The sequence below is a fragment of the Myotis nattereri genome, assembly GCF_964212035.1.
Source record: "Myotis nattereri genome assembly, chromosome: 3".
Lineage (NCBI taxonomy): Eukaryota > Metazoa > Chordata > Mammalia > Chiroptera > Vespertilionidae > Myotis > Myotis nattereri.
This window is the reverse complement of record NC_138077.1, coordinates 57,878,577-57,890,635: the sequence shown is the minus strand read 5'-3', so window position 1 is coordinate 57,890,635 and position 12,059 is coordinate 57,878,577. Positions and strand designations below refer to the sequence as shown.

Here is a 12,059-nt window from a genome sequence, read left to right as displayed (position 1 = left end):
TCCCTTAAGAGAGCTGGTCAGGGGAGGGAAATTCCCTCAGGCTTGAAGTGGAATGGAGCTGACCTGTTCCAGAGAGGGACCACTTGGCCCTGGATAGATCATTCCATTGCTCAGGAATCTAGGATTGAATGTCTGCACTGGCCTGGTAGGCCCTCCAGAAGTTTAGCCTCAATAAACTTCCCCATCCTTGTCACTTTCTGAACCTGCAATTTAGCTGGTTCTCCTTGCTTATCCTCTTTGCCTATCTCCATCACCACCTGAGCTGGTCCTTAGACTAATGGATTTGGGATGCTTTCTCCCTTAGTGGTGTTTATGAGTTGAGTTTGACTGGGAGGGATCTAGACAGCTTCTGGACTTAAAGGAAGCCCTCTACCTAGTACCTACAGATATTTTCCCTCAGGGAGATAATGGGTGGTCAGTGATTCCTGCAAGCACCTCAAGTTCAATGAAAACTCCAAACCCAATTCATTGTCTTCACTCCTAGAAAACTTACCTGCTGTTATATCCCTGATTATATCACTTTCTATTTAGAATCCTTGACTCTACTCTCTTTATCACTCCCATGTTTATTAGTTTATTAATTAGTTTGATTAAATGTTTTCTGAGTGACTGCCATGTGCCAGGCACCGTGCTCAGGCGTGGAGGACAGGAAGATGACTAAGAAAAGCATCCAGTCCACAAGAACCACCTAGCTCATTGTGAGACAGACATGTAAACGAACAACCGCAGTACTGTGTGCCCATGATACACACATGAAGATGTGTGGGTGGCAAAAGAAGGTACATTAGGTCAGGTACACAGAGCAGGTATACAGGCAGTTGGTCCCTAGGTCCTCTTGACTTTATTTTCTAAATATCTCCTTGCTCTGGTCCCCTTTTTATTTAGCTCTTGTCTTTGCTTAAACTTTTATTATAGCCTCCTATCTAGACGTGGGCTCTCTGCTCCAGTGCCTCCTATACCCCCACCCCACTGGTATGGGAGGCCCTGCAGACTTATTTTTTTCAAAAACAGATCTATTTCCCTGAGCACACCAGGTGAGGCTGCACATATCACACCCAATATTGCACAGTTGTAGGCTTTCCTTCAGTTTTCCATACTTCACCTATTGAACACCATTTGTCTTTACATATTATATGCATGGTGTCCTTAGTGCCTAGATGAGCATCTAGCTTTTGATGGGACACATTAAATATTTGTTGAAAGTGAGTGACTATATCTAAACACTCCGATTTAAATTCTTCCAAATATCATGAGATAACCACAGCTTTGCAAAGGAGAATTTCCCTCTTTCCCTGCTCATCTAATTAAAAACAAAAGCAAAAAACCTGAGCAAACCTTCTTGGTTAGTTTTATGTGGGGTTTGTCTACATTCCCACAATCGTCTACAGAGCCAAGTCACAGATGTCTACTTTTATTTCTGCAGTAATGGTGGGCACCATCGATGGGGATAAACCTAGTGGGCCCTTAGTCTATCACACCAGGTTTGTCAGGGGGCTTCTACACTGTTACCTGCTCCTCCCCCACTCAATGTGACAGCTGCTGTTCAGATGGGAGTGCTTACATGGTTTTTCATGAGAATTTTCAAGGAACTTGCTATGATCTTACCAAGGCAGTAAGCTGAAGGAAAAAAGGTATGGAGCATGCTTAATTAGGAGACGACCTGCTCAGGTGGCAACCTTAAATCCTGCTAGTCAGCTAAAATCTCACCAAGTGTGGGAAGAAAGACTTTCTGGAGGTTCAACATAACTTGTATGTAAAAAAAGTATATATAATAACAAAAGCTTAGAGCTCTAGGCGTCTTACTAAATTATCTTAGCGTAAATCAAGTCCCCAAAGAAAAAGGATACACTGTAAAGTCAATTGATGATTAAGCAAAACAAAAATTGTTGTCTCTAAAGAGCATGATAATTCAATATGCATTAGTATCTTTTACTTTGGATGTTTTGAGAACACTAGTGAGCCAAGAAAGATTAACTGTGCTTGGTAACACAGAGAAACACAATGAGCTGGACTCCGCTAAAGAGAACAGATATGAACATCAGACATCAAAAGTTAGATTTCCTTTTTTCATTGTTGTGCTGTTGGCATCTTTACATCCTGGAACAAGAACTCTCCACTGCATCTAGGGCTTCAAAAGTGTTTGCTGATGGATTGTTAGAAAAGTCGATGGAGATGAAAAATTTGGGGTGGGTGGATGCATTCTCTGAGAATTGGAATCCCTAATTCATTCCTCAGTCTTCTCCAATTGTGTCTTTATTTTTTCAGTCATTTTTATTTGCCTTTCTAGGACAAGCTCAACAAAACACAGATAAGGTTGCTGAAGCCATAATGGATGCCATTGAAGACTTTATCCAGAAAGGACTAGTCCAGTCTGTGAAAAAAGTTAAAGTTGTTATCTTTCAGCCTCAAATAATGGATGTTTTTTGTGCCAACATGAAAAAAAGAGAAGGCTCTCAGGCTCCCTCACAGTCTATAATATCTAAAATTGCATGTGAGTTGCTGATTTTTATGAAATGCATGTTCCTAATGTTGAGGTTATATGAGAAATAGCTAAAATTGTACAGTATTTTCTGTGGTAGTTTATTAGTTTCCCTCGGTTTTATTTATATATAATTGAATATATGTCACTGTTTAAGGTGTACTGCATAATGGTTTGACTTTACATATGTTACTGCAATATGTTTAGTTAGTATCCATCATCTCATGCATGTCTTAAACAGAGAAAGCAAAATGATTTTATTTCCTTGTGATGAGAACTCTTAGAATGAACAGCTTTCATATATATCATACAGGAGTGTTAACTATAGTCATCATGCTGTACATTATATCCTTGGTCATTATTTATCTTGTAACTGGAAGTTTGCACATTTGACCTCTTTTTTCAATTTCCCCTTCCTCCAATCCACCTATGGTAACCACAAATGTGATCTCTTTTTTTTCTATGAGTGTGAGTTGTTGTTTTTTTAGCTTTTTTAGTGAGATTTTAAAATAATATATATTTTTATTGATTTCAGAGAGGAAGGGAGAGAGAGAGAGAGAAACATTCATGATTAGAGAGAATCATGGATCGGCTGCCTCCAGCACGCCCCCTACTGGGTTTCAGCCCACAACCTGAGCATGTGCCCTTGACCAAAATTGAACCCAGGATCCTTGGGTTCTCAGGCCAATGATCCATTCACTGAGCCAAACCAGCTAGGGCTGTAAGTGAGATCTTATGGTATTTGTCTTTTTCTGTCTGCCTTGAATTGGCTAATCTTTAATGAACTATCAGAAAGAAAAATTAAGAAAACAATTCCATTTACAATTGTATCAAAAAGAATAAAATATCTAGGAATAAATTTAACCAAGAAGGTAAAACTGATAAGACACTGATAAAAGAAATTGAAGAAGACAAAATAAATGCAAAGATATTATGTGCTCACGTATCGTAAGAATTAACATTGTGAAACTATCCATTCTTCCTAAAGCAATCTACAGATTCAGTGCAATCCATATCAAAATTCCAATGGAATTTTCTCAGAAACACAACAAACAATTGTTAAGTTTGTATGGAACCACAAAAGACCCCAAATAGCAAAAGCAGTTTGAGAAAGAATAAAAAATGTAGAGGCATCACAATTCCTGATTTGAAAGTATACTACAGAACTACAGTAATCAAAACAGTAGGGTATTGGTATAAAAACAGAAGCATAGATCAGTGGAAGAGAATAGATCCCAGAAAGAAACCCATGTATATATGATCAATTAATTGATAACAAAAGAGCCAAGAATATACAATGGGGGAAGGGTAGTTTCTTTAATAAATAGTGTTGGGCACCTACTTCAGTATCACATATCTACATAAATAAAAGTCTAAGTGACCGTTACGACTAGTCAACTGAATGACTGGTTGACCAGTAACTATGACATGCTTTGACCACCACGGGAGATGCTCAGCACAGGAACTGCCCTCTGGTGGTCAGTGCGCTCCCAAGGCCAACCTCCTGCTGCCCCCCCCCCACAGAGGCCGGCCCAGATTGGCCCTGATCAGGACTGGGTAAGAAGGTCAGGCCAAGGCACCCAACCTGTGCATGAATTTGTGCACCGGGCCTCTAGTGCTAAAATAAGTGGTGTTGAGAAAACTGGACAGTCATGCAAAAGAATGAAACTGGCCACTATCTTCCACCATACACAAAAATCCACTCAAAATAGATTAAAGACTTGAATGTAAGACCTGAAACCATGAAATGTTTAAAAGGAAACATAAGGGGTAAGCTTCTTAACATCAGTCTTGACAATAATTTTTTGGATTTGACACCAAAAACACACACAGCAAAAGCAAAAATAAACAAGAGGGTATATATCAAACAAAAAAGCTTCTGTACAGCAAAGAAAACCATCAATATTTTTCTACTGAATGGGAGAAAATATTTGCAAGTCATATACCTGATTAGGGGTTAATGTAAAAAATATATAAAGAAGTCAATACAACTCAATAGAAAAAAACCCAAACAATACAATTTAAAAATGCACAGAGGATATGAATAGACATATTTTTTCCAAAGATGATATACAAATGGCCAAGAGGTACATGAAAAGGTGCTTAGCATCACTAATCGTCAGGGAAGTGCAAATGAAAATAATAATGAGATATCCCTTCACACATATTAGAATGATATTATGGAAAAGTCAAAAAATAAGTGTTGACAAAAATGTGGAGAAAACGGAATCCTTGTGCACTGGGAATGTAAAGTGGTACAGCCACTATGGGAAATAGTAGGAGTTTCCTAAAAAAATTAAAAATATAACTAACACATGCCGAAACCGGTTTGGCTCAGTGGATAGAGCGTCGGCCTGCGGACTGAGGGGTCCCGGGTTCGATTCCGGTCAAGGGCATGTACCTGGGTTGTGGGCACTTCCCCAGTGGGGGATGTGCAGGAGGCAGCTGATCGATGTTTCTCTCTCATCGATGTTTCTAACTCTCTATCTCTCTCCCTTCTCTCTGTAAAAAATCAATAAAATATATTTAAAAAAATATATAACTAACACATGATCCAGTAGTTACACTTCTGGGTATTTATCTGAAGGAAATGAAATCATTATCTCTAAAATATATCTGCTGCCCATATTTCTTTAAAGCAGTATTGAGATAGCCAAGGCAGGGAAACAACAACATTGGCAAAATAAATGGATAAAGATGTGGTATATACAGTGATGGGAAAAAGTAGGTTTATAGTTGTGAGTATGTGAAACTGAGTTTATTCTTGTATAACTACTTATAAATTATTGTCTTATTAGAGGCCAGGTGTACGAATTCATGCACAGGTGGAGTCCCTCGGCCTGGCCGGCGATTGGGCTGCGGGAGTTTGGCTGGTCATGACAGCTTGGCTGTGGGAGTGCACTGACCCCTGATGGTCAGTGCAGGTCATAGCTACAGGCCGGCCATCTGGTTGTAATAGTCAATTAGGCTTTTATATGTATAGATTTTCCATATGGACAACTGTAAACCTACTTTTGCCTAATCTTGCATAGATAATGGAATATTATTCAGTCATAAAATAGGAAATTGTGTCATTTGCACCAACATGGATGGACCTTGAGGGCATTATGCTAAATGAAATGTCAGACAGAGAAAGACAAATAATGTATAATAAGTCTAACCTGTGGAATCTAAAAAAACCTGAATTCAGATACAGAGAACAGATTGGTGGTTGTCAAAGGTGGGGTGGTGGTAGGTGGGCAAAATGGGTGAAAGTGGTCAAAAGGTACACACTTCCAATTATAAGATTAATAAGTCTTAGAAATGTGATATGCAGCACGGCAACTATAAAAGAAAAAAGAAACAAAGAAGGTAGGGAGGGAGGAACAGAGGAAAGGAGAAAGAAAGGGAGAAATAGCTAATAGCTAAACATTCTTTTTCTTTTTAAATCCAAAACAATTGTTGCATTCCCTTGTGTTTCTGTTTTAGCATTTTTCGGCTTCTCAAAGCAACCTTCCCCCAAACAAAAGCCTTTGGTTTTGGAGAAGAAAACAGAATCAGCAATTTTTCAGGTGTGTGGTGAAAATGAAACATCTGTAGAAAACGCCCTCTCCTGCCTACAGAATCTGATGGAAAAGGAACAGAGTCTTTACACCAGTGAAGAGGAATATATCAGAGACTTTGATGAAAAGGAATATCAGGAATTGAATAAGCTGCTGAAGGACTTGAATATTTTGGTGGAATTGGACCATCAGAAACCTTTGATTAAGGTTTCAGGGATTAGCAGAGATGTGGAACAGGCTAGAAATGCAGTTGAGGAGATGATCAAGACAGTTAGATCAGCCAAAGAGCAGGAATCCAGAGCAGATTATATCACTGAGTTTGTAGAATGGCAATATGACGACAATAACACTTTTCGTAGTTTTGACAAAATGACCAATATGAAATTGGAGGAGGCAAGAAAAAAACAGGGAAAAACAGTTGATGTCCAAATTAATAATCAGAACTACACGGTGGACATGAAAACATGCACTGCTACAGATACAAACGGACACAGTTTACAAATTCAGCGCATCACAAAGCCTCAAGGTGAGTCAAACTTTCACGCTTGTTATCCACTATTTTACACTTACTTTGGGCTTAACACTATTTTGTACGTCTATCAACATTGTAGTCAAGTCGATAGAATTCAAGTAAGTCTTATGCATTTAAATAGAAAACTTATGGAGTTTACATTAAGGTTGGGAAGATACAGCCTGGGTGAGCCCAACATCCTGAGGATGACCATCTTAGTGGTAACATAGCCAAACCTTGCCTTTTTGTAGTTCACAAGTTTCCTAGAGCCAGTTCTTCTGGGAGGTAATGGCTGCTTCAGTCCGGAGAGGGACAGCCATGGGCTTTAAAGAAACGTGGCCCAAGGTTTTCTTTAGAACAAAACGGGGAAGACAGCCTGGTCAGAAAGTGGGAACTTTCTGCCCCTGTGATTGGTACCCAGAGAGGCCCCGGAGCCTGCAGGGTCTCCCAGGAGTCACTGCCTCCTCTGCCCTGAAAATAAAGTTCCTAGACACATACATAAAAAGCAGCCTCAGATTCTCTGACTGGATCTGCTTCTGAGAAGGAATGCTTGTCTCATATAGAGGTGAGACAGACTTCCAACCACAGAATTCCCCCACTGAAAACTAGTAAAAATGGCTTCCCTTTCAGTACCTTTTCTTCATCTTTTGGGAGATCAGTGTGAATGAATTCCTCACACCCTGAGCAACCCTGGGGCAATGAGAACTCAAGAATAAAATCTCATTTAGCAGAAGAGGAGATGGAGCTGCCCCCACAAACTGCCACATAGCCAAACCCACACTACCCACTCAATTCTTAAGGATGTTGTGAAGAATAACGAAGGAACAGATGTGGATGGCCTTGTGGTGGGAGCTCTAGCAAAAATCCATGCATTTGTAAACAGGAGAATAGCGACTATTTAAAACATCACAGGGAATGATTGATTATTGAATTATGACAGATTGGAGACTGAGCAGAATATGCAGTCCAGTCTGGGCATGATCAAAACTTATGAAGATGTAGGGACACAGGTTCTGTCTCTCAGAGATTTTTAATTGATCGGTGTGTGTGTGTGTTTGTGTGTGTGTGTGTGTATTTTAATAAGCATTACAGTTGGTTCTGTGATGGTCTGTGTTCCATGGTTTGAAAAACATTCTCCTAGAAATATAAGAAATGTATTAAATACATTGAATCAGGAGTTTGTAAAACAAGAACACACATGCTATTCCATTTTTTGAAGCATAACCAGGGAGGGGGGCTGTGTAGATGAGCCTTCCTGCATGCAGCTTGTCCTCAAATGTCTACTTTGCAGTTGAGATCCCTAGTCACTGGAGTGATATGAAGCAGCAGCGTGTCTGTGTGGTTGAGCTACAGCCTGGCCAACCAGAATACAGCAAAGTGGCAGATGCCTTCAATCAGACCTGCTCACAATTCAAGATAGAGAAGGTAAGCATTCTGATGACATGGAGTTTGTTAATGGTGAAAATAAGGAGTATCATGTTCCTGGATAAATACATTTCTATTTACTTCCTATCATATTTTTAACCCAGAATTAGAATATTTCATGGTAATTAGATTTTAGACTCTAGATTTTCCTCATCTCCCCATAATTCCTGAGACATTAATACTGAGATTTTTGAGTCAGTTATTACAAGACAGTAGATTGCAATATGATATTAGAATACTAAAAACATATATTTCCTTTGTGAAGCAAACTAATAAAGATTCAAAGATATGAGAAGAGACTGGCGAAGGCTCCTCAGGGTTGGGTTATGTGTCTTTGCCCCACTGTTCACAGGCCAACAGTGCTCGCTTCCTTAGTAAACCCACTAGTACTTTCACTGTTCATCTCATTTACTAGTATTTTGGCATCTCCTACTCTTAAAAATTAATATTGCTATTTGAAATTTGTGTTCTTTCTTGCCTTCTATGGCAATAATACTTTGATATTTTCTTCTTTTTTTATTTTTTAAATTTTTTATTGCTTAAAGTATTACAAAGGGTATTACATATGTGTCCTTCCCCCCCCCCCCCCCGGCCCTTCACAGTCCCCTAGCCTCCCCTACCCCCCAGTGTCTTATGTCCATTGGTTATGCTTATATGCATGCATACAAGTCCTTCGGTTGATCTCTTACCCCCCTCCCTCTTGCCCCCCATCCCTCCCCGGCCTTCCCGCTGCAGTTTGACAATCTGTTTGAGGCAGCTCTGCCTCTGTATCTATTATTGTTCAAAAGTTTATAATGGTCTCTATTATCCATGAATGAGTGAGATCATGTGGAATACTATGCTGCTGTAACAAGGAAGGAACTCTTACCATTTGCAATGGCATGGATGGAACAGGAGAGCATTATGCTAAGTGAAATAAGCCAGTCAATGATGTTTTCTTCTTTATTAATTAATTCTCCTTTCATCATCACCGGTATCTGTTTCTCCTCCAAAGCCCTCATCCTAGCTTTACCCACAGGGTTTATACTTTTTTCTTCTGTCTCTGCACTTTACCAGGGAATGTTTTTACCCTTCATGGATGCAGCTATCATTTTAATGTTAATAGCTCTCAAATCAACATATCACCAACCTGGATCTTTGACTCTAGCTCTAGAACATAGTCCCAGTGGACTAAAAATATCTCCACTGATTATCTATGTGCTAAATCAATTTCCTAAAACCTAACTCATCATCTCTAAGTAATTATCTTCTCCTTCCTTCTCTTTTCTGACCTTGGTTCCACCACTACCTGAATAAAGCCAGAGATTTTTTTTATTGTCTAAAGTTTTACATGTCTCCTTTTTTCCCGATGGATCCCCCAAAGTTAGAGATTTTTGAGTTCCTTCTCTTCATCCATAATAATGAGTGTGCCAATAAGGTGTACATTTTCTTTCTTTGCAAATTTTCTTTTACTTTCCATTTGCATGGCCACAACTGCTCTTTAGAACTGGGGCCACACCCCAAACACCAATGTGAGGGGATGCTCTGACGAACTCCAGCGGCTTCTCCCAAGAGAGTGAACCTGGAACAAGTGCATTTATATGTTAAGTGACTGGAGAACACCTAAGTCTTAGCATCGCTCCAGATTTCAGAGGCCTAGTTCTCAGCCTGGCCTCCCTGTGCTGTGCAGCCAGACTACATTGCTATTTACTGCCCTGGCCTGGAATCCTGATTTCCTCCATTATGTCGTCACCTTTCTATTGACAACTGAAGGGTGCCAGTGCCTTTTGGCCCCATTTGTGGTATTCTCCCCCATTCTGTTTACTCATGTAGTTAAGCACATAATAATTCAAAAAAGATTTGAAATGTCCTAAGAGATATATACCAGAGAGAAACCAAGATAGTGGCAAAGGAAAACGATGGCACTTGCATCCTCCCACAACCACATCAAAATTACAACTAAAATACAGAACAACCATCATTCAGAACCACCTGAAATCTGGCTGAATTGAGGTCCTACAGCTAGAGAATTAAAGAAGAAAGCACATTGCCCTAGCCAGCTTAGCTCAGTGGATATAGCGTCAGCCTGTGGACTAAGGGGTCCCAGGTTCCATTCCGGCCAAGGACACATGCCTGGGTTGTGGGCTCGATCCCCAGTAGGGGGCGTGCAGGAGGCAGCTGATCAAGGATTCTCATCATTGATGTTTCTATCTCTCCTTCTCTCTTGCTCCCTGAAGTCAATAAAGAAATATATTTCTTAAAAAAAGAAGAAAAAAAAACACATTGACACTGGTAGGAGGGGTGAGGTACAGAATGGGCTGGTCTGACACCCACGTTTGGTATGTTTTTAAACCGGAGTCCAATATCAAGCCTCAAGCCCTGGGTTGCAGTGCTGGGAAGAGAACTCCCCGTGACCTCTATCCGGCTGTAAAAACCAGTGGTGATTGTGCCTGATTGACATGGAGGCTGCTGGAATCCCAGGCAATTCTTCTTAAAGGGCCCATGTACAGACTTAGGCTCATTCCCTCTGAGCTCCAGCGCCGGGGCAACAGCATGAAAGGATACAGGGACATATGGGGACATAAATTGGCAGCAGGGCAAGCCATCTTCCCCCTCCTTCTTTGGGTTAATGTTGGCATCCCTAACCCTTTTCCTTTTCAACTTCCTATAACTGTGTAATTAAGATAATAGCATATACTTGAGTTTTGTTTTTTATTCATCCATTTGGACCATCTTTACCTTTTTTAAAATATGTTTTTGATTATTTCAGAGAGAAAAAGGGAGAGAGAGGGAGGGATAGAAACATCAAAGATAAGAGAGAATCCTTGATTGGCTTCCTCCTGCACATTCCCTATTGGGGATAGAGCCGGCAGCCCAGGCATGTGCCCTTACCAGGATCAAACCTCAACCTCCTGGTTCATGGTTGGATGCTCAACCACTGATCCCTCTGGCTGGGTCAATCTTTATCTTTTACTTGCAGTACTTAGTCTGTTTAATGAATTTACTGATATATTTGTGTTTAAATATGCCATATTAATCTTCCACTGAGCCAAACTGGTTAGGGCTAATCTTTTTTTCTATGTATCATTTCTACTCTGCTCCTTTTCTCTATTTTCCTATGTTATTTTTATCATTTCATTTTTATGCCCTATTAGAATGCCCATTATACATCCTATTACAATCCTTTCATTGGTTACTTAGAGATTATTAAACTCTAGTGCAAATTAGTATAGTTCTCATTTCCCAGACAATGCAATGAACTTTGAACACTTTAAACCCACTTGTCCCCTCCTGCCTCTTGTACTACTTTTACCTTTATTTTAATTCTATGTATGTTTGAAACCCTATAAAACTTTTTATTTTTTTAATACAGTCATTGTATATTTACCCTTTTATCCCACTGCCCTTCCATTCTTCTTGCATTTTCATGCCCACACCTTGGGATCATTCTCTTTCTGGTTTTACTTTTCTTTCGGGTGTAGATCTGGTTGTGATGTTTCTGGTAGTCTAAGTTCTTGTCTGAAAATGTCTTCATTTCACTTTCATTCTTTGAAGGATATTTTTGCTGGGTGTAGAGTTCTGGGTGACAGTTATTTTCTTTAGGCACTTTGAATGTGTTATTCTATTATCTTCTGACTTTTTTCTTTCATTTTGCACTGCCCTTCTATCTTGGAACTTGGCCCATCAAATCCTTGTTGCCTTCAAAAAGCTCTCTCCCTTGCCCTCACCCTCAAGCCCTTCTAATAGTTGTTGGCAAGAGGATTGGTCTGATACAAATAGTTTACTACAGCCAGAAGCCTGCTGCTAACATAAACCTACTAAGTAAAGTTTTAAGATTTACTTGCAGTGTTTTTTTTAACCTTATAATTTACCCCATTAGGAATATAGAATCAGATTTCTGTCTTGAAAACTACTTGAAGTAATTCTTTTCTTTGTGTGGTTATTAAATTTGAGAAGGTTGGGTGCTAGCTTCAGCAGCACATATACTAAAAAAAAAAAGGTGAGGAACAAGAATGAAAAGACTAAGAAGTAAGAATTATTTCAAAACTCTTTAAGATGAAATTTTTAAGGCTTTTGGAAGAAGAGTAAAAGAAATAACATTTAAGGTAAATAGAAATGGAAT

General features: G+C 39.6%; 1 protein-coding gene across 1 annotated transcript in view; it reads left to right on the top strand.

The window, feature by feature from the left end:
- LOC308515026 (protein mono-ADP-ribosyltransferase PARP14-like) overlaps positions 1 to 12,059 on the top strand; it is a 60,388-nt gene that overhangs the window by 36,656 nt on the left and 11,673 nt on the right. Inside the window, exons 13-15 of the mRNA XM_081085434.1 lie at positions 2,288 to 2,491; positions 5,948 to 6,547; positions 7,824 to 7,957. Coding sequence (XP_080941560.1) covers positions 2,288 to 2,491; positions 5,948 to 6,547; positions 7,824 to 7,957 — 938 coding nt within the window. The remainder of the gene's footprint in view (positions 1 to 2,287; positions 2,492 to 5,947; positions 6,548 to 7,823; positions 7,958 to 12,059) is intronic.